General features: G+C 39.2%; 1 protein-coding gene and 1 long non-coding RNA gene across 2 annotated transcripts in view; one reads left to right on the forward strand and one right to left on the reverse strand.

Annotated features, from left to right (window-relative positions):
- Positions 1-1,361: 1,361 nt before the first annotated feature.
- On the reverse strand, positions 1,362-20,087 carry RAB18 (RAB18, member RAS oncogene family). Its single transcript, XM_085318294.1, has 7 exons — positions 19,914-20,087; positions 17,175-17,230; positions 9,324-9,385; positions 7,246-7,318; positions 5,048-5,166; positions 4,901-4,967; positions 1,362-3,252 (listed from the first exon to the last, which is right to left on the reverse strand). Exons 1-7 carry the CDS (start codon positions 19,979-19,981, stop codon positions 3,077-3,079), a joined length of 621 nt encoding a protein of 206 aa, XP_085174420.1. The 5' UTR covers positions 19,982-20,087; the 3' UTR covers positions 1,362-3,076.
- Positions 20,048-20,795, forward strand: part of LOC146588235 (uncharacterized) — a 37,011-nt gene continuing 36,263 nt past the window's right edge. The window contains exon 1 of the long non-coding RNA XR_014897455.1: positions 20,048-20,132. This is a non-coding gene — a long non-coding RNA (uncharacterized LOC146588235). The remainder of the gene's footprint in view (positions 20,133-20,795) is intronic.

Consider the following 20,795-nt stretch of genomic DNA (forward strand, 5'->3'; position numbering starts at 1 on the left):
TGTCCTTTGTATAAAAGCCTCACCAGCAAAACTGTGAAATAAGTGCATCTCGATCTCCATCAGAAGACTCTTTTTCTTCCTTTTTTTTTTTTTAAAAAAAAGGAGAAATCCAAGACAAAAATCATACCAACATTCAGTAGTATTCAAATGTAAACTTTGAGAAGAGGCAACTGTCTCATCTTCTAGCCTAGTATACACAAATTCTTCCAGCCTAGCATAAAGTCTATGGACAACCACCAGAACTTAATTGTTTCTCAAAATTTTTAATATTGAGGAGGCGCAATAAGTTAACTGGAAATAAATTAGCTTTTAACTTTTGTGATTATATGAAATTTCTCAGTTACGTCTTATTCTGTTTTAGTATTTTCTTATAAAACTGCGGCCACAGAAGTGGACACATTTGCATTACTTGATGAAAAAACAAACAGCAGCAATCCCCATTATTGCTCAGCTACCTGCTGAGGTAGACTGGACACAGAATCTCTACCCTGCACACTTTTCTGACAGCAACATCCAATATTTTACAGCAAAGAAATAATCCTTATTGCAGTATTAAGTAGAGGTTATGATACAGCTAGCACTAGTTTTAATAGATGCTTATATTACAGTTAAAACACTGGAAGCATACTTGGAGAAAATGGTAATAAAACGGTTACTTGTGATGAAGAAAAACAGTTTTGAAAGTAGAGGAAAAGTCATGTGAAAGATGGCAGCCCCCTAAAAAAATGAGTTTCAGCAAGCATTAATAGAAATATCAGAGTAACAAAGTAATTGATACAATATTTGCTCTAACAAGTATTAGAAGCACAGGGCATCAACTCCCAGTGCACAGCTTGAAAGAGCAATAGAGGAGTGAGGCAAGACTCTAGGAGAAGCCATTCCTCAGGTGCTTAAGAGAGGAAAACGACAGAAAAGTTACTTACAAGTCAATTAGAAAATGTTTGCTTACAAAAGTAAAAATGAAAAGATGACACTAAGTGTTTTTAGTCTAGCTAAATATGCTGTTTCAAGATGTTCCTCTCCCTTGCTCCCCTAAAAAAATTTGCAAGGAAAGAGCGAATGAGCAAGTGACTTGATTCTCTGCAGAACAATACCCACTATTCAGAGCATCCTGCAGTCCCTTCCTTTGGGAAAGGAAGCTGTCAGAACTGGCAAAGGCAGAATGAATGATGAATCCAGGTCCTGTGATAAAAGGACTTTTCATGAGAAACTGGAAAATTAAGTTTCTTCCTGATATAAGGATGCACCCACACTGGGGGGGGGGGGGGTAGGGAGGAGGAACAAGTATGGAAACACATTACAGGCATCTGCCAGCATTATGATATTTTGCCCAGTATTACTGAAATAATACTAAAGTAACAGCCGCTTGTTCAGAGTTTTAATGCTTCTACAAGTTTTCTCTAGCTGCTGGCCTACACAAGACAAATCCACTGTAACCTCAATACTAACAAGACTTGTTCAGCCCACATATGCTGTATCATGAAACAGTAATACAAATCTAACACTTTAATACAATATGTATGTGTATTCAATATTAATTACATTTACATATTTAAATTATTCTACTACATTAACAATACTATAGATACAATATTTGGTAAAAACAACTAGCATGGTTAAGTCTTCAAATTTTGGTATTGTTTTCTAGCAAGTGTAAAACAGAATAGAAAAAGTTTCCATGTGAAGAATAAAGTGTATTTTAACACAGGCAGCCAAATGTGCTGCAAAATACAAATCATGTATGCTGACATGTACACAAAACCTTGCAGTAATAAAAGGTACTGTAAATCACTATATTTACAAGAAACTGCCCAGTAGTGCAGCTTCCCATTGCACTATAGTGATCATTTTTAAAAGTTAATATGGCATCCTTGTCTTTTCCTTCAGAGATCAGAAATAATCCCTCTTTAAAAAGTGACCTTTTTCAAACTATATGTACTAGAAAATATACAACTCTACAATAGGAAGAGGTTAGAAAAGTTGAATACTGTGGAAAAAAAATTTATTAGTCTATACAAGTCTTCTGAAACAAACCATTGGCTTCATTACAGTAAATTCAAGTGAATACTCATTGCAATAGCATTTTCCATACAGAGATCCAAAAGCCGTATAACTTCCCATTTAGTATCTTGGACAGGAAGTTCTATTTCTGAACAAGTAGCCACACAAAGCAGACTTGATACAGATCTTCACAGCTATAGTGAATTACAGTTTGAGATTAAGTTACATTACAAACATTTAGGAAAATTAGGTGTCTGTACTGAAGTGTGGCAAACTGATTCACAATGAAAGAAAAAACGGTATCATTCAAACCCTTTGCCAAAATGAAGACTTTCTGTGGCAGGTCTAGAGTAGACTGCATCATAAAAACCTAGAGTGCAAGAGTACCATGAATTTAGTATATAAATATCACAGGATTAAAACTCCAGTTAAGCAGTCAACTGAAGCAACGATTAAAAAGAAAAAAGGGCATCCCCCAGCTTTGCAACTGAAGTTTTCAAAGCATCTCTTCAAAAAGGTGCCGAAACTAACTATGGCCTGTGCCAGTTCATATTTTAGACAGCTCTGCTGAAAGACAAAAATTTAGCAGCTTTGTCTAAGAACTGCATAATCGTGCTGTTTTTAATACCATAAAAAAAAGCATTTACTAGAAGAGATGAAATGTAGTATTTAATTTGCACCATTTTCAGGTTCTGTGCATACTATATAGTTCTATAATTTCAAGAGTATTTAAAAAATGAGACAAAAAGCAGACAATGCAGTAATGTCTATGTGTTAGATGGATTTGTTTAGAGTAGTTACATGATGAATGTATATGGGCATAAAATTGAGTGCATTTTTTCTTGCACATTATTTATGCTACTTATAAAAACCTGAAGACTGCAAATTGGGCATGCTTATCATAATGTTTTCAAACTGGGAAAGCTGCAGAACATTTTTCCTACAAGCGTTCACTGCCATGATACAAAACAAATATGTGCAAACTGCAAGGTCCCTAAAAATAGCATTTAATGAATTTATTTACAGAAAGATGTCACTATCTGTTTAAATATGCAAAGAATAAGCTTCCCAAAGTTTATAACATAGAGCAGTATCCACCACATGCTCCTCCTCCATAACCTTCTTCCTTGTTTGATAACTTTACACCTCTGTTTTGGCTCTCACTCTCCCACAGTCCAGGAGTCTGAATGATTTTTTCAACAAGTTCTTCAAAGGCACACTGTACACCATCACATGTTTTTGCACTTGCCTCTGGAGAAGGGATGCAAGAAATCAGATGTTAGCACAGCTTCCACCAATAACTTGCTCAGCAGTTCTTCTTTCAGTTAAGGGTTAATCTACAACTTCAACTTACTCACAACTTCTAGAATCAAACATACATACATATCTGGAATTTCTGACTTATTACCAAACCGTACACAATCATAAGTTCAGATATCTTCATCATTAGTTTTTAGCAAGAATTTTTAGCAAGTTCAACTGTTGAAAAGAAGATCCAGTATGCAACAGAACACTGTACTTCTGTAACACATTCTACAGTAATGGAACTATACCAAAATTAGCAGATATGCAAACTCGTATTGCCAGATAAGACAGTAACTCCAAATACACTCCTATAAAAAATGGTTTCCAAAGATGAACATCACTGGACTACATGGAGACAATTACAGCCCAGCTTTATTTTCATCTGCTTGTTAAACGCTCAAAACTATTTCAGTAGAAAGGCAGGCTCTACCACCTCAAAATGTCTGATGAATCTGGTCACCATTCCACATTTCAGTTCTCCACACAATCAGAACCACAGCACTATCAGATCATAAGCAGCAAGGAACTCTGTAGCATGTGATTCTGCATCAGTCTCCATGATACAGTTCATCCAGTAATAAAGGATCTCATTTGTTTTACAATTAGCAGAATTCTAGGTAATCTCATTCAGGATCCTTACTTCAGTTAAATGCAAGAAACTTTTGTTCACTGGGTATATTATGAAAGCAAAGAGCTAACATCTGTAACTGTTTAATGTAACATTGCCCTACTCTTCTATACAGCTCTGTAGATATCTAGCTCATTTTTTACATATATTTTAAGCCTCATTTCTTTTCATCTTCCATGCACATAACTGCTTGTATCCCAACTTCAAGCTCCCTCTGTTTCTACCTCYGACACCAAAGCCAGAAACACACACAGCAAGGTACTAGACAAGCATATCATTAATCTGAGAGCAGAAACACAAATCTGAAGTACAGGAACTCTCAAACTGCTTTGCCACTAAAGTCATCCTTTAAAGTAATCCTTGCTGATCCTTAAATGAAACAGGTAAACTTGTACATGAAGAGTGATTTATCATCACAAGGCTTTAAATACAAGATCCACTTCATTCTGCAGCAAGACGACACCAATATCTTTTGTCCAGTCACATCTAAGTCACTATCCCATTCCACCCACCATTTGCGGAAGTTAACAACACTACATCCCGGTTTTAATGCGGAATTCTGGCAGTACCAGCCCCTTTGCTATACTGAAAGCTAGCCATTAGCACCAGTTTTCCATCTTTCATTTTGCTACTGTTATTAATACAGCAAATAGTTCTGGAACATCAGACAAATTACCAAAGCTTCAAAAAATGCTAAAACAGGTATGTCAGACCACAATAGGGCCAGTATTCCACCCTTAATCCTTACACATCTCAGAGCACTCATCTACAATTCAACTCAAAATCTGGACATGTTTAGAGACAATCTTAAAGATTAGAATACTCATTACCCTTGCAGTTACTGCAAATGAGAAGTATCATTAATTAGACTGTATGTATAAAGACTAGGTCCTGTAGGAGTGGTCATTTTCATTATGTAACGGGAAAGAAAAAAAATCAAGATCTTTGCATATATCTGCAACATACCTATGAACAACATGGAATGTTTTCTTGCAAATTTGAGACCTTCGTTTCTGTCAACTTCCCGGTTTTCCTGTAATAAGACATGGTATTAAAATGTAGTATGACCAATACACAGTAACAGACTATTCACCACAGTTAAATTCAGTTTACCTTATCAATCTTGTTTCCAACTAGCATTTTAACTATGTCATTCCTTGTGCAGTACGTTTCCAGTTCATTTAGCCAGTTATCCAGCTTCACGAAGGTGTCTCTTCTTGTGACATCGTAAACTGGAAGATATCAGCAATATTATTGCACACTTTTTTTCCAAGAAACAGCTTTCATTACTAAATGAGCAAAAATGATATCTTTCTGAATAGAAACACAAGGAGGAGTTCCAAGGATTCCAACAACCACTGATGATACTAATGCTGAGCAACTCTGAGAACAACAGATTACCAAATATTAGACTAATTTATGTTTAGACAACCTAGTTTTCTGGCTGGAGACTACTATTCTCTGAAGAATTATACACTTGTAGACCTCTGGTGCAGCATACTTACTAACAACAACGTTCATTACACAAGAGATATGCCAAAAGCATGACAGTTCTCTGTGCTGAGTTGTTCTCTCTCACCTGTAATAATTAAGACTTGTGTAACACYGCGGTTGTGTTGCACATTTAGGTAAGGAAATAAACTGCTTTTTCTTGGTAACCTCTGATCCTCAAAAAAATCCCAGTGAATTTCTGAACACTACTAGAGGGTTCTCAACATTTTAGTGCTTCAAACTATTTGCGTTTGTGCAAGATAAGCAATAAGACAACCTAAGAACAAAAACTGCAGATAAAAAGCAGATCTTGTTAACCTTAAAAACTACCACCCAGATGACTACCTAAATTTACAGCTAGCATAGACACCACTGCAAGCTACAGAACTATTTTTTCCTTCATATTCTCATTTCCCATGGCCAGACTTGCATAAAAAGTTGGTTTTAACCAAACCTACGGCTTGGCTTTAACAGATAATCTCATCTTTAGGAAGTTGTTTAATGCAGGCATTATCCGGAAGAAAATATTGTTCTCTAATTTTTTCTTTGAATAATCTCAACAGCAGAACTTTCTGGCTCCCAAACTGTGCTTCCTTACTTTTAGGGCTCTCAGCAGTTAGTAGCAAGTTAAGTACCAACAAGTCTTGTCAAGTCACTTGCTTCCRCATGTCTTGACGTCACCTCTCACTGTACTTGGAAGAAAATGCCCCTCAAAGTTGGGAAACAGCGCACACAAAAACAAAACCTACCAGGAACAGTTCCGTATCACAAGTTATTTCAAGTTAAAAGCTTAACCRGACACAGTAATTGTACAGCCAGTCTTATCAAGAACCCTCTGAAGTCAGAGATAACTTAAAAATAAACAAACTCAAAAAACTTCCAACCTTCTCTGTCCTTAATTTCTACAGTTTAACCCCTCAATTCTCACAGCAGAGAAGCAGAACTTCAGAGCTCGGTGCTTTATAGTTACTAGTGTTCATACAGAGAAGAACAGGAAGATATTTCATTAGAAAGTTGCAATTATGGGATTTGGCCTGGGTCTTTAACTGACTGGTGCATTTTATACTCCCAACTAATCTTTAAGTGATTTTGACAATATAATACCCCCTTCAGTACAAGAAGGCAAAAAAAAAAAAAAAAAAGATTCCAGATTATGGTAATTTCATTAGAAAAAAAGGACCAGGGGGGCAGGAGTGCAGAAGGGAAGGCTGCATAAATACCCAAAGAGAAAGAATACTCTGAGGACAGAACAAAAATCTGACTCTAGGCTTACCAAGCACAGGCAAAAAGCAGCAGTAGTAAGTAAAGTGCAAAGTCTTAGTAGTACCAGAAAAGCTCCAAATTGTCCACTGAAAAACAGTTAGCACTCTCTCATACTAAATCAGTATCACAGAATCATAGAATCAGTAAGGTTAGAAGGGACCTCTGGAGATCATCTAGTTCAACTTCCCCACTCAGCAGGGCCACCTAAAGCATGTTAGACAGGGTTGCATCCAGGTGRGCCTTGAAGATCTCCAGAGGAGACTCCACCTCCTCTCTGGGCAACAATGTTCCAGTAGTTCAAGACTCATGAGATAGACTGCATGAGAAAGGTGCACGAGAAAGGTGCACGAGAAAGGTGCAACATCACGAGAAAGGTGCACGAGAAAGGTGCAATATAAACTCTAAATGCTTTAGTATCAACTGTTGAACATACCGATTTAGACACCAGTAATTTTTTATATCAATTAGATATTACAGAAAGATTACACAGAGTTCATATAATTCAAATGCAGTAGAAAACCACTAAGTATTATTCAAAACAGCAAAGTTATACTTACCTAGAATAACACCCTGCGCACCTCTGTAGTAACTGGGTGTTAATGTTCTGAATCGCTCCTGACCTGCAGTGTCCTAAAAAGCCATTCAAAAAGTTCCATTATTCAAAATTTGAGCAGAATCTAACTTASCTCTCACAGGTATTTTGCTAACAAATACATACAATAAGATTCAAAGTCATTTAGAAMATACAACTAACAGATTATGACCTCCCCCACCATTTTACTGCACATGAGTAACAAGACTGCATATCAATAAGGTAGTTATTTCTGCTGAAGCAGTTGCTCTGTAGCTTGTAGAACTACATAAACAAGTACAGCTGCAGCACTAGGTTTAAGATTTTGTAACAAGCATCAGAACATGCRACAACAAAACCAGTTCCCTGACTTTTAACAGCATCATCTTTAAGTTTGATTCAAAGCCAGAGTAATTGCATTTAACATGCCACAACACAGAAGATTACTTAAAAAATAGCAAAACTCTAAAATTGGATTTACATTCTCAAATACATTACAGTGTCAAGAGTTCTACAAAAACAAGTATAAGAATGCCAACGTCCTCTTCAAGACTTAGCTATAGGGCAAGCTATCTCGGCACTATACGTGCAGTAGACTTCAGCATCAGAGACTTCAATAGCTTCCCTTTGTTAGAAGCTTGCTACTGTTAATTTTCCCATTTTTGTCAACTGAGGTCACCCTCATGAACTCAAATGTGAAGGGAACAAACAATCCCATAACCTTTGCAACACATTATGGGTTCAAGATATTTTCCTGACAAAGTGCCTACGTATCTGGACTAGACATTTGCAACTTTCTACAGCTCAGCCTCACAATCCCAAACTGATTTTCTGTCACAGTACACCTTCACAGGTTTTTCTTTTCCATTTGACCTCATAGAATTATTTCTTCAGGAGGAGTGAAATTATTCACCAACAGGGAAGATGATAAACCTTAAGAGATTCCTATGTAACAATTTCTGCCACATGATTGCTGATCATTCTATCAATCTTTCTCCTTGCACATGTTTAGGTATCTCTGAAGTTGCTGCATCTTCCTGTCAAACCCATTCATCTCTGTGATTACTGTTGTCTTACTAAGACAGAACTCGTTTGTTACTTGAGATTTTAAGCATCCTCAAAGCAAAGGAAGAATTGCAATATGAATTTCATGTTCTACTACTTCTTTCTAAGCAGGAAAGCTCAGATATCCTGATAACGAGGAACAAGGTTTTATTCCAGCTTGCTACAAGAAGTCGCACTTGTGTTAAAATGCTCAAAACATGTTTTAAGTTACACAAAGCCAGTTGGAAGACTGAAGAATATTAAAATAAAATAAATAAAAAACAGAAGCAAGCTTGGAAGTACTTTTTCATCCTCACCACAAGTACTACTTTTAACTAGAATAGATGCAGAGCATTCTAACGCTAACATCACAAATACTACCTCTACCTCTTTCAGCTGTAAAACCRAACTCAAGCATATACAAGCCTCTCTTTAATGAGAGGTATTAAATTTTTTGGCTAAAAATTGTTTGGARAGGTGAAGTTTCTGAACATAAATAGAGTACACAACACAATATTTCTCAATCTATTAGTAGACTACTAGAGTTTTGCTTAAAATGCAGGTTAAAAAGTGCATCCTTTAAAAATTGTCAAGAAGAATAAGGTATGCTGCAAAGTCTTAGATTAGTAATGGCAATTCCCACACTCTTCAAATGTTCTGTTAAAGATGCAATATCAGGCAGGTAGGTCCTCTGAGGTGGAGCAGTGAATGCACATTAAAAAGTCTAGGAATGATCACTTTTATCTGTAAAATGRAATCAACTTAGTACCCTTATCTCTCCCATCCAAACCAGATCCAGAAATAACACTGTGGAATTTGACAGGCAACAGAACTGCTCCATCAACCATCCCACAGTTCATTCCACCTTCTGAATGGTCCAGTATTAACCTCCCACTTCTCTAAACTGCCTTCATATTTAATAAGACAGGTGGAGGTTCTATACAAGTAGAACTACACTATACAAGCCATAACTATTCCTAAAACAAAGCAACACATTAAGAACTTTGGGGGAAAACTTACCCATATTGCCAGTTTAGCTTTATTTCCATCAACTGAAATAGTTTTCACCTTGAAGTCCACACCTAGAAGAAGAAAAATATCTTGGATGCTCAGGCATGTACTACAACCATTTTTAGAACAGAAAGTAAAAAGAAAAAAAAAAACTYGGAAGACAGGCTGTGCTTTGACAGGAGCGAGATAAGCAAGTTTTGTCAGTTACTTCTAAACCTTTTTCTCAAAGCTCAAGATTTTGCAGATGAAAGGCTTTTGCAAAAGCCCAAGGACCTTTTAGACCACTGACTCAGCAAATATTTTACAGAAGTGAAGCAAGTACTACACTTCCTGTACTAAAGCACTGTACTCATAGACAAACATTCAAGGTTACCATTCAAATGGGTTAACTTTCTGTTCGTTACTCACACATGAATTATCTCCTTGGGCAAGTCAGTGGTCTTTAAGAACAACATACTTTCAAAATAAAGGAGGAAGCAGCATTCAGTCATGGAAACAGAGCAAGCAGTCAGATTGTTTGGAACAGCTTACTAAATCCCATCAAGGCTGTTAGCCTGAGGTAAACCGGTATGAACAGAGGCTCATCTAACACATGACCTCTATTGYACATTACCTCCTGTAGAATAGCAGTAGCCCTTCTAGCAAAGATCTGCTAAATAAGCTTTGGGTTAGAATCATAGAATCAGTAAGGTTGGAAGGGACCTCTGGAAATCATCCAGTCCAAACCCCCTGCTCAGCAGGGTCACCTAGAGCATGTTAGACAGGGTTGCATCCAGGCGGGCCTTGACTATCTCCAGAGAAGGAGACTCCACAGCTTCTCTGGGCAACCTGTGCCAGTGCTCCGTCACTCTCACAGTGAAGAAATTCCCCTCATGGTCAGGCAGAAGTTCCTGTGGTTCATTTTCTGCCCATTGCCTCTTGTCCTGTCACATGGGACAACTGAAAAGAGTTTGTCCCTGTCCCCTTGACACCCTCCCTTCAGGTACTTGTACACAAGCATATATCTTACAGGGATTCCAGCAGCATCAGATACTAACTATTGCCATATATCCTCAGTGAATGAGAAGCACAAACGCAGTGTGGCACTTTGTTGATAACAGCTACCTACCTCAACATATGACAAGTAGCTTCAGTGAAGAAAAAAAAATAGATTACTACTTGCCCTAGAACAAGCTGCACAAAACTCAAGGAGGACAAGAAGATATTAACGATTGTGCAAAGTTAAAGGATACAGCACCACATACCAGYTTCAGACTGGGTATAGTTATGTTCTGTTCCATTTTGCTGCAGTTTAATCTTTAGATTACTAATAGCAAATAACTGGAAGTAGGTTTACATTATTTTGGAGTGACTCAAATGCCCCACCATGCAATAGCCCTAAAATTATGTCAAAAGTAGCATGGAAAGTTGATACGCWTTATATGTGGACAATTTTCAAGGTAACAGCAGACAAAGTTTATACATTTTGATTTAATATGAAAGCCATCATATTTGCTGCAGTAAAAACAAGAATTATTGTTTTACTATTCTAACACAGAACACTTAAGCAATGCCTCATAACTGTGTCACACCAAGGTTCCCAACACTATGCAATTATGAACAACGCAAATGCCTGTCAAAAGATGCTCAGCTTATGTAGCCACRGGGGTATTCAGGACACACGCTGCAAGCACACTCACGAAGTCACTACAACTGTGATTTAAGAGAAGTTAAAAATCCACACAATTTTTAATCCATTGTACCACAGCTACCTAGTTTCCCTGAAGCGTTAAGAGCAGGTAAAAACCTAATGAATTACGATTTTCAGGTATGTAGTTTACACTGGAAAAAGCCAATACTCTGGTTTCAAGCACAATTTTGGCAGTGCTTGTTAACTTTTGCAGTAACTGAACAGAACTAACTTTTCAGAGACAGATTGCTAATCCATGACTAAGCAGTAATACAATGCTTTGTGCTATGCCTAAAAATGGTGTATTATTCCAGAGTTATGTTCACAGCAAAGATCAGTCACTATTAACTTTTATCCTTTAAACATCAATTCCCGGAGCTTTACCTAGTTCAAAGAGGATTCATATTGGTTGTCTCAAAYTGATCCTAAGGAACATCCTGTCCTGTTGATACTGCTGAATTCAGCAGTAACTTAGGTGAACAGAATCTCCTCTTTAACAGTAATCGCATAATTCTGTTTCTAAACTGTAAAAATCAGCACTGCTCAGCCAGGACTTTCAACTCGCAGCTGCAGCTCTCAGTGCATTCTYTTTATCTATTATCTGACATCAAAAACTACAACTACTGATATTCCAAACCTATCAGCTATGTAATAATAAATCAGAAATAGCTCGTAGGAGCTTCAAGAATCAAACTTTTTTTAAAAAAGCAAACCTTTTATTAGCCATATTTTGAAGCAAGGGTATTCTGCTCCCATTTAGTGGATGGGCACAACACTTTGTGTCTAGATAGTTATGCAATTTTCATTGAATACAACATGCACACACACTTTTAATTCAAAGCTGACAGCAACACTAACAAAGACCACTTAAAATTCTGCATGAGCAATATCGGTATAGCGAATAAATCCCATACATTATAGATTGGTTACTGAAAAATAAGAGAAGTTAGCTAAAAGCATACTAAAATTATATCCTTTGAAAAGTGATCAAAAAGTGGCAAATATAATACCAGCATAGCAAGGATGTCAACACATGCAAAAACAAGTCAAAGAAAAAGTAGTTGTTTAAACAACTACATCTCTGGTAATCTGTTTGCATCAAGACGACAAGTGTAGAACTGCAGAGCTCAAGAAAAATCTCACTAAATTGAACAGGTAGTTATGTTCTCTTCAATACTTTAGTGAAATGCACAGATTTGCTTGTGTGACACATGTTAGTTTCCAACTTAYAAGAAGAGTGATGGTTATAGCCTTAATAACAGAAAGCTGACAGTGCTTTTCCATTGTGCCTTGGAAGGCAGCCAGAAACAAGAAAGCTGTGCGCTGACACCTACTGCCTTTACCAAACAGTCTCAGCACTGCACACTAACATATTGCAGACCTACAGTATGGAAGAAACCACCCTGTCATGCCGCTCTGGCATTTAGGCCAGTATGCCACATTGAGTTCATTGCAAGTGCAACGTCAGCCAGAGTGTATAATTTGTGTTGTAGGTAACTGGCAAGTCAGGCAGTTAAGTGCAAGGAAGGCCAAAAAGCTAAGAGATATCAGACACAAATATAAATATGCATGCAATACACTGCTTAATTTATGAAATAAAGATTGCACTGAAAATTTATCTAGAAGCTCTCATACAAAGAACAAGCAAGTAAGCACAAGCAATAAGGACAATAGACAAAATAATGGAGTATAGTCTGATAAGATTCTTGTAATGAAGCACTGTGAACTAATCTGCCTCAAGAGAATGAAAAAGGTGACAGGTGATCAGGCAGAAGGAAAGTGCAAGACACATTTAGTCCAATTGAGGCTACCAGGAGTCAAAGTACAGCTCAAAGCTGTTCCTGGTCCTGAAAATATCACAGGATTGTAAGAAAATTCTGACAAAACCCACACAAACTGATAGATTAGGTTTTAATGTTAAACTAGACCCACTACCTGTAGGTTTGCACAAGCTACAAAGATAAAGCATCTTTGTCTCAATAGTTTAAAAAAAAGAAAAAACAAAATTCAGGTTCTGTTCTCCTTCTAGTTAAAACGGGGAGGAAAAAAAAAACAACACACATACAACAAACCACACACACACACACACTCTCTACTTTCTGATATAAATGCTCAACATGCCATGCTCTAGGACTTTCACAGTTAGAGTCCTCCTAGCGCTACTATATGATACTCCTACAAACATCAACTAGAGGTGTCTAACAGCTATAGTGATCCAGGACAGCATTTGCTCAGTCTCTGGAACTTTTTTCTGCCAAAGGATCATGTACATTCCAGGTTAGTGTATCTGCTTCAGAATTCAAACTCCAAATTGTTCAACTAATGCTCATACTGAATACTCTTTCACCTTCTCCATGTAAGACACACTGCCAGTACGAAAACTTGAGGCATTGCTATTTAATTACCAATAATTAGCTACCACAAATGCTGTTGTGTATTTTTACAAACCCTGAAGAGACAGAATTACTTCAGGAAATAATTACTTAGTTTCTTACTTAGTTTGGCGATGTCTGCTTCTGAGGCTGGTAAAAAGGCTAGGTAAGAGCAGCAGAATAAGAACAACCCATTTATAAAGATGCATAAATTAAGACTGAGCTAGCCTATTGGCATCTGAAATACCAAAGCTAATATAGCTATTCCACACTGACTGCCTGAGCCACACAGGTGACGTACTAAAACAGTGATGTGATTTTAAGTATATTCAGTGCCAAAACTAGATGAGGATACAAGGTTGCCATCTTTACCACATAGTCTCCTCCAGCCCTGCCTCCTTCTACCCTCTCCTTTCTCAGGAATCCTCAGGTACTTTGTTAAAAAAAACAGAAGGAACAAAAACAGGCCATGCTCCTTTCCTCAGCTCAGAAGAGACAGAAGCTCTATTGGGTGAACACTGCCAGAGATGCAACAGCAGACACGCCATGCACAGAGAGCATTAATTTTATCTCAGAGTCCAGAAGAGAAGAGGTTTCCTTATTCTAGAGGATGGGCATGATAAAGGACCAAGTATTAATTATGACTGAGTTCTCATTTTAGTGATTAATCTTGCTGAGATCTGTCCCTGGGAGCTGAATCAACTGGGAAGTAGGGAAAAATAAATCTGTATGATAATTCACAATTTGAAGAAAATCTCCCTGTACACTCCCAGTCTGGAAAAATATCATAAAACATAAGTTCTTTTAAGAGGGATGAAAATAAACTAAGGAAGATATATGACCCAAGCCATACTGTAGCCATGGGACCAACCTACTCAACCTACAAATTTATTATGATTCTATCATCCAGTCTACTGAAGGACAGTGCATAATCTTTTATTTCTTCCTTTTGGCTCAAACTTGCATCCTGACTAGCTCTTCTTGTAAGATGTAATATTGTTTCATTTGTTCATGGAAATTTGTGTCTCATTTTGAAGTAACACACCAAACACATACAAGACTACATTATTATGGCTACTGTTTGATGGACATTATTCTAAAGTCAAAAAGGAGCTTTTACGATTTATGATGGTATAATGTAATCAGGCCAAATAGCAAAGCATTATCAACAACACTTTTACCAGTGTAATAGCACTGATGAAAATGCTTCAGTAGTCTTCAGATTAGGTTTTGATGTTGGTATAATGAAAGACACTAAATTATGTTATCCCTAATTCTTAGACAGTAAACCTTCCTCTAAAATTAGCAAGTTTAAGAACTTAATCAACCAAAATATGAGTCAAAATTTGGCCTTTCCCTTGAGGAAGTTGTCAGCTATGCATTGATGCTTGCTGCTATGATTGATACCTTGATGCTATGCATTCCTCTCCTCACTTACAGACTTAACTGTAGCCCCATCCTCCTCACAATGTTCCAACCAAAAGCTAAGATAGGTTTGTTATGCAGACATTCAACAAATGAAAATATCCACACGAAAAAACAGCACCTTGTTTGTATTTATCACTGTATGTTTATGGATGAAGGCAGATTCGTAGAGTAGACATTAAGTTTGAGACTAGTAAGTCTCAAATGTAAGATCTAGAATGTATTAAAAGCACAGAGATATTAACAGATGTATCTAAGATATTAAACAAAAAGATAACTGACTTTTTTTGTGCTGTCTATAGGTTAATTGACTTGCATTCATATTACTTACAGAAGCAAGTTTTCCTTATTCATAAGCAATATATTCCTCTTGCAAGTATTCTTTAATCAACTTAATTTAGAGGCCAAAGGACATGCTCTCCGGCCATCTTGTGCACAGTTGGAGTAGGTACCTAGGGAACCAACTTTAGATCTTTGAATTACAATACAGCTTAAGTACTGCTATTAAGTCTCACACAAACGAGGAAGCTTAATTTCAGTAACTGTAGGTCAACACTGAGTAGAGATAATAGTCTTGCACACAATACAGTGTGACACAGGGCTACCTAAAGATGTATGTTTGTTTATTTTAAATTATCTTGCATCACAAATTGTATCCTCAATGCACAAAACAGTAATTATTTCCTCATGGCCTACACAAGCTAAAGGAAAGCAGTAACAACCTGAATGAGTGCTCTGTCCTTTCAGGGAAAACACTAAAATAGTGCTTCATCAGCAAAAGGACTAAGTTTAGGCTTGACAGCACTTGAAAGCTGCTATTTACAAGCTCAAAAACAGAGCTCTGAAATTTTGCCACTGCCCTGTTAGGTAGGCCCATGAAGTTAGTTCTTGAATAACCATAATCTAACTCCATCCATAAGCAGATTTCAGTCTTTCCTGAAGTTCTTTTCTTCAAAATAAAAACATGGTCTTTGGGTTGCTACAGAGAGCTGCACATAATGGCAACCTGATTTCAACTGGGCCACTGGGTATCACTACATCAGTAACATCAGTTGGATTTTTTATTATTAAAATAAATAACCTCCACACCTACTCAGGACATTATACAACACTACCAGCAAAGTCTTAGAAGTATTTAATAGCATGTGTCTGTTTACTGTCTTTGGTATAAGCATATTAAGGTTGGAGAATGATCATTCGCAGTGATTCTCAGGTAGTAGTCATAGCCAACAGAAGCTATTTAAAGGAGAGGCAAAGTGAAAGAAGGCTGAACAGACAGTATTAGAAGTCTCTTAGGAACAAAGCTTCTCAATGCCCTAYATGAAACAGTACCCCTGTAATATCTTATTAACACTAGTGAAAATAAGATCAATTTATTCACTTCTCTTAAGYAGATCGGCAGAGCTGATTGTTTTTTTTTCCCCTTAAGTTCAGATGCTGGTAAACAAAAATAAACATGATGCAAGTCCTTAGCCAGAACTCTTCCTACAGAGGAAGAGGTCTCAGAATTAAGATGCATTGTGTCCAAGTATTTCTCTCTTTTCCATTATTTTAATAATTCATTTGGCACAGATAGCTGCATGATATTCTTAGAAGTTTCATTTTGCTTCCTTTCACAACCTGGTACATACTATATCCTGCATTCTGGGTCACTCCCTTTCAGCACAACTGATTTCACCTTTGATAGGTATTATACCAAGATAGCAATGACGTATCAGTCTTTTTTCAGTAGGGCTCTAGATTCTTGGCTCTCTTCCATTTTTCTCAGAGTCTAGCTGCCAAGGAAATGATTACTAAGTAGGAAAGGAAAAGCCACATTAATTTCTTCCCTATATAAGAAAATCAGACACCACACAGAGCAGCTCAGCAGTATTTTGGGGGGTTACAAGAGCTAACATCCATCCTAAAGGGTCTTAAGCCCTCTTAAGATAGCTACATAGGTATCATATGATAYGAGCTTTGAACAGCAATACTGCTATTCAAAACAACTTCATAACTATCAGTCACAGACAAATCAGCAGGAACCTAATAGTAGCTCTTACTCTTCCATTTTTAGCCCAAAATGCTAATACTGAACCACAAGTTGTTTTACTAGAATACTCTGTTCACTCACGGCTTTCAGGTTCATGGTGAAGGGTGACATTTATATCTGTTTTCCCAGCCAAGGATAGAGTTTTGCATAAAGGGGACAACTAAGGCGACAGTTGCAACCTGGTGCAGTCAATACTCTATACCAATTGATGTTGTATATTAAAACTGAGCCCACGTCATTCTTTTCTTACAGAAGAGCAGATATGTCTGAACATCATTACCAGTTCAGCAAGTGTGAACAAGCTACAATTTTGCAATGAACTGGGTATAAATATTTCTTGAGTAGTATCAGCACATACTTACCAATTGTTGCTGCAAGTTCCGGGTCAAATGTATCATCAGTAAACCGTAGCAAAAGGCTGATGGAGAGAAAAATAAAATACAGTATTAGGACACCAGACATCTTGTTATTGTAACTTATCCATAGCTTGCCAGAAGCCTGTATACTACAAGTCTGAAAGTAACAGAAGATCAGACAGCTAATTAAAAACAGGTCTCAGTTTGTCACCATTTTTCTCCCATAAAACAAAGAAGGAAATGCAGTTATTACAGTAGCCACGCTCAGTTAGAAGAACCTGGGCCTTTTCCTCTATTATCTACTATGCCTTTCTGAAGAAAACACCACTCAAGTTGTCAAATCAGCTGCCCAGAACAGTCACATGTTGTACTTCTCAAAGTGTTTTGTTTCTATCAAATTCTATTTTTACTCTTCCAGAATTTAGTACAGAAKTAAGAAATTTTATGGCCTCATATTGCCTCACACAGCATCTCTGTAAGCTCACGTAGTATTTCTCTGAGCAGCTCCTTGATCTGAACGCACAGAGCACTAAGGACTACACACATCAGAAAGTCACAGAAGTTTAATGGCAGAAATAGTCTGACAATGTTCTAGAAGTTTGTACCCTTTCTGTAACAAAAAGCTTCCACGTGCACAACATCCCCCTCCACCACAAAGATTCAAATATGTTTGCCATCAGTATAAGAACAGATACAATTAAATACTACCAGCATATCACATTATAGTGGTAAGATCRTTCTAAAAACTGCCCAATAGAACCACTGTATTTCTGCTAAATAGATATATTTTGGCAAGAGACAACAAAAGTTCTCAGTATGCTTAAAAAAAAAAAAAAGTCTTATGTATCAGGGACAAATGTACATCACCCTGTGGGAGACAGCTGTTTGCTATTACTACTGACAGCTTCTGCTCCTTTTCAAGCTAGAGAAACAAAAAGACACCTCTTTGTGGGGTCTTTGTATTTTTTCCCCTCCCCCACACCTTTTTTTGCACATGCATTTAATAACCAAGTATTTTTAGCATTTAGACACAGTACTGCACCTCCAGAAAAGTGACTATTGAACATTATTTGTTTCAATAAGGCTGGACCATAACTTCAAAGTTAACCACAAATCAAGTTCTTTTCTCATTCAAGAATCCACTCAGAGTAACAGCCAAAATACAAATGGTAACTTATTTAGTGAATAGTTTAAAAAAAAGGTAAGAATCAAAAAAATCAAATCAAAAAATTACACACTCCTCTGAAGATGAGTAAAGCCTTCTTGCTGTCTGTATCCAGAGGTTTAAGCACAACTATTTTTACTTAAAAACAGAACTAATCTCTCTCAAATTAGGCAAAACACAGAGCCCTCATACTGCCATTAGAATAAAGACACCTGTTCAAAAGCACCTTGAGTGCTAATCCCAACCAAACTCTTATCTCCCCACTTTTCTTTCATATGCAGATATCATCTACATTGCAGAGCATATTCCTTAGGACTAGCTGTAAGACCGCATTTGGATCAGAAGTCAGGACTCAACCAAGTACTAGGCCAGGCTAACACAAATTTAACATCTGACCCTGACTAGTCAAGGAACAAGTAAGCGATCCAAAACCGAGAATCGTTTCATATTAAGATGAAGCTCCTCTACCTGAACAGCTATAGCATCATTCTCTCATAGCAGTTTTATTCCTTCTACATGGAGGCAAAGTTTATTTCAAAAACGTTTCTGTTTTAAAAGAATAAGTATATAACCAGATACAGAAAAAACTTTGTGCATATRACCTAAGGCAAAAAAAAAATCTATCATATACTCTGCCACACGTACAAGAGATTGGCTCATCTAGAAGAAATTTGCTTAAGTCACGTCTGACACCAAGAAGACTATGACAACAGATTGTCAATTCAGTAGCTAACAGAAGAAAAATGACTGGCAGATGTTTAATAAATAAAGTGTTTTCTAATTAGCAACTTCTACATTATTTAGGAACATGGTAGAAGACTCAAGATTACTGACATAAAACACTAAATCTAACATGACTTGTACAGTATATTCACAGGTACCCTCCTGTATTTATGTTCTACTTCCTTTACTAACAACTATGGCACTATCAAGGAAAAGAAAAAAAGTAATAACAAAAGAGAAAAAAAGGCAGATTAGACACAAGCTATGAGAAAGGTGGAAAGAGTCAACTTCGAAGCACTTGGGAAATGGTGTAATTAGTCAACAGAAAAAGTCAGTGGTAGAACTACTTTAGGCCTTACCTACACTACATTCCCCTACCCCCTTCCACCCACTGCTCGGACATGTGTGCCACATACACACACACACACACATATATATATGCACTCTATGTATGCGTCTGTGTGAGAACCAGACACGCCCCGAAGTTATGCAGCCGCCTATACGGGTCGCAGGGCTTTGAGGCAGGGGGGGCCCAGATCGCCCTGGCCAGGCCGGCCTAGAGCTCCGCCGCGTCTCAGCTTCCAACTGGGTCAGAGCAGCTCCGCCGCCCGCGGGGGAGGGCGGCGGCCGGCGGCCCCGAGGAGGGGCAGCCCCTCGCCTGCAGCAGGGCTGCCCGGGAGGAGGCGAGGGCGTGTGTCCCCCCGGCGGGGCCGAGCCCTCCGCAGGGCGGGCCGCTCCCGGCGGGGGCGGCCCGCGGGTGTCCGACGCGGCGCCGGGTGCGACCAGGCCGGGCCCGGCCCGCGGCCTGCGCCCCGCGCCGCGGCAGGAGAGGCCGGGGAAGGCGGGCGCCCCCTCACCTGGACTTGCCGACGCCGCTCTCGCCGATGATGAGGATCTTCAGCGTGGTGAGCACGTCCTCGTCCATGCTGTCAGCGCGCCCGGCCCTGCCCGGCCCCAGCCCCGACCGACTCTCCCTGCGCAGGCTGCGGCGGCACCGCCTGCGCCTGCGCGCCCAGCCGACCCTTTACACGCGCCCCCTGGCCGCCCGCCCCGCGCATGCGCGGCGGCCGCCTCAGGTATGCCAGCGCCCGGGGGGGACGGAGAAAAACACCCCCCGCCCCGCGGGTGGCGCATGCGCACGGGCCGCGGAGCCAGGCGCCGGCTGTTTGTTTACCGCAGGTGGAGAAAGGGGCGGCCAGCGCGGCGGGGCGGGGCCAGTGCGCGCATGCGCGCGGCGGGCCGGGGCTAGGGCGCGCGGGTTTGCTGCAGGGTGTGGGCGGTGGTCTGGTCTCTTCATCCGTTTCCGTGTTATTCTTCCATCCTGATAATCTCCGGTGACCCGCCAGAGCCTGTTAATTACGCCTCTGGGGAGCTGAAGGGAGAAGCGGGGCACTGTGCGGGAGGGTCGGTGGTTGATGGGGGTCTGCCGTGCGCACCGAGCAGCAGGTGCGCCAGGAGCCCCGGGCGCCTGCGTAGCCACATCGCTGCTGATCTCCTCACAGGTCCAGCCAGCCCGAGTGGCTCACCAGCCCTTCAGAGCAAGGGGAGATGCCAATGGCTCACCCTCTAAACTGGGGATAAGTTACTTCGCTAGGTTATAGCACAATCAGTAATGACAGTGGGGACCCCACTTCTGCGCAGTGCCCTTCGTGAGGGAGGTTGTGTGAGGGGATTGTCTCTGCGTTTTCAGTTTCTGTTACCATCGCAGGTCAAGATCAGTGGAGAAAAGAAGAACCCAG

The sequence above is a fragment of the Rhea americana genome, unplaced genomic scaffold (assembly GCF_003343005.1).
Source record: "Rhea americana isolate MKP2758 unplaced genomic scaffold, rheAme1 scaffold_53, whole genome shotgun sequence".
Lineage (NCBI taxonomy): Eukaryota > Metazoa > Chordata > Aves > Rheiformes > Rheidae > Rhea > Rhea americana.

Excerpts from the sequence above, each read along its gene's own strand:
- RAB18 (XM_085318294.1), bottom strand. The coding sequence starts at position 19,981 with ATGGACGAGGACGTGCTCACCACGCTGAAGATCCTCATCATCGGCGAG. Across the intron at positions 5,167-7,245 it reads TGCGCAGGGTGTTATTCTAG|TTTACGATGTCACAAGAAGA; the intron begins GTAAGTATAACT and ends GATATCTTCCAG. Across the intron at positions 3,253-4,900 it reads ACATTCCATGTTGTTCATAG|AGGCAAGTGCAAAAACATGT; the intron begins GTATGTTGCAGA and ends TCCCTTCTCCAG.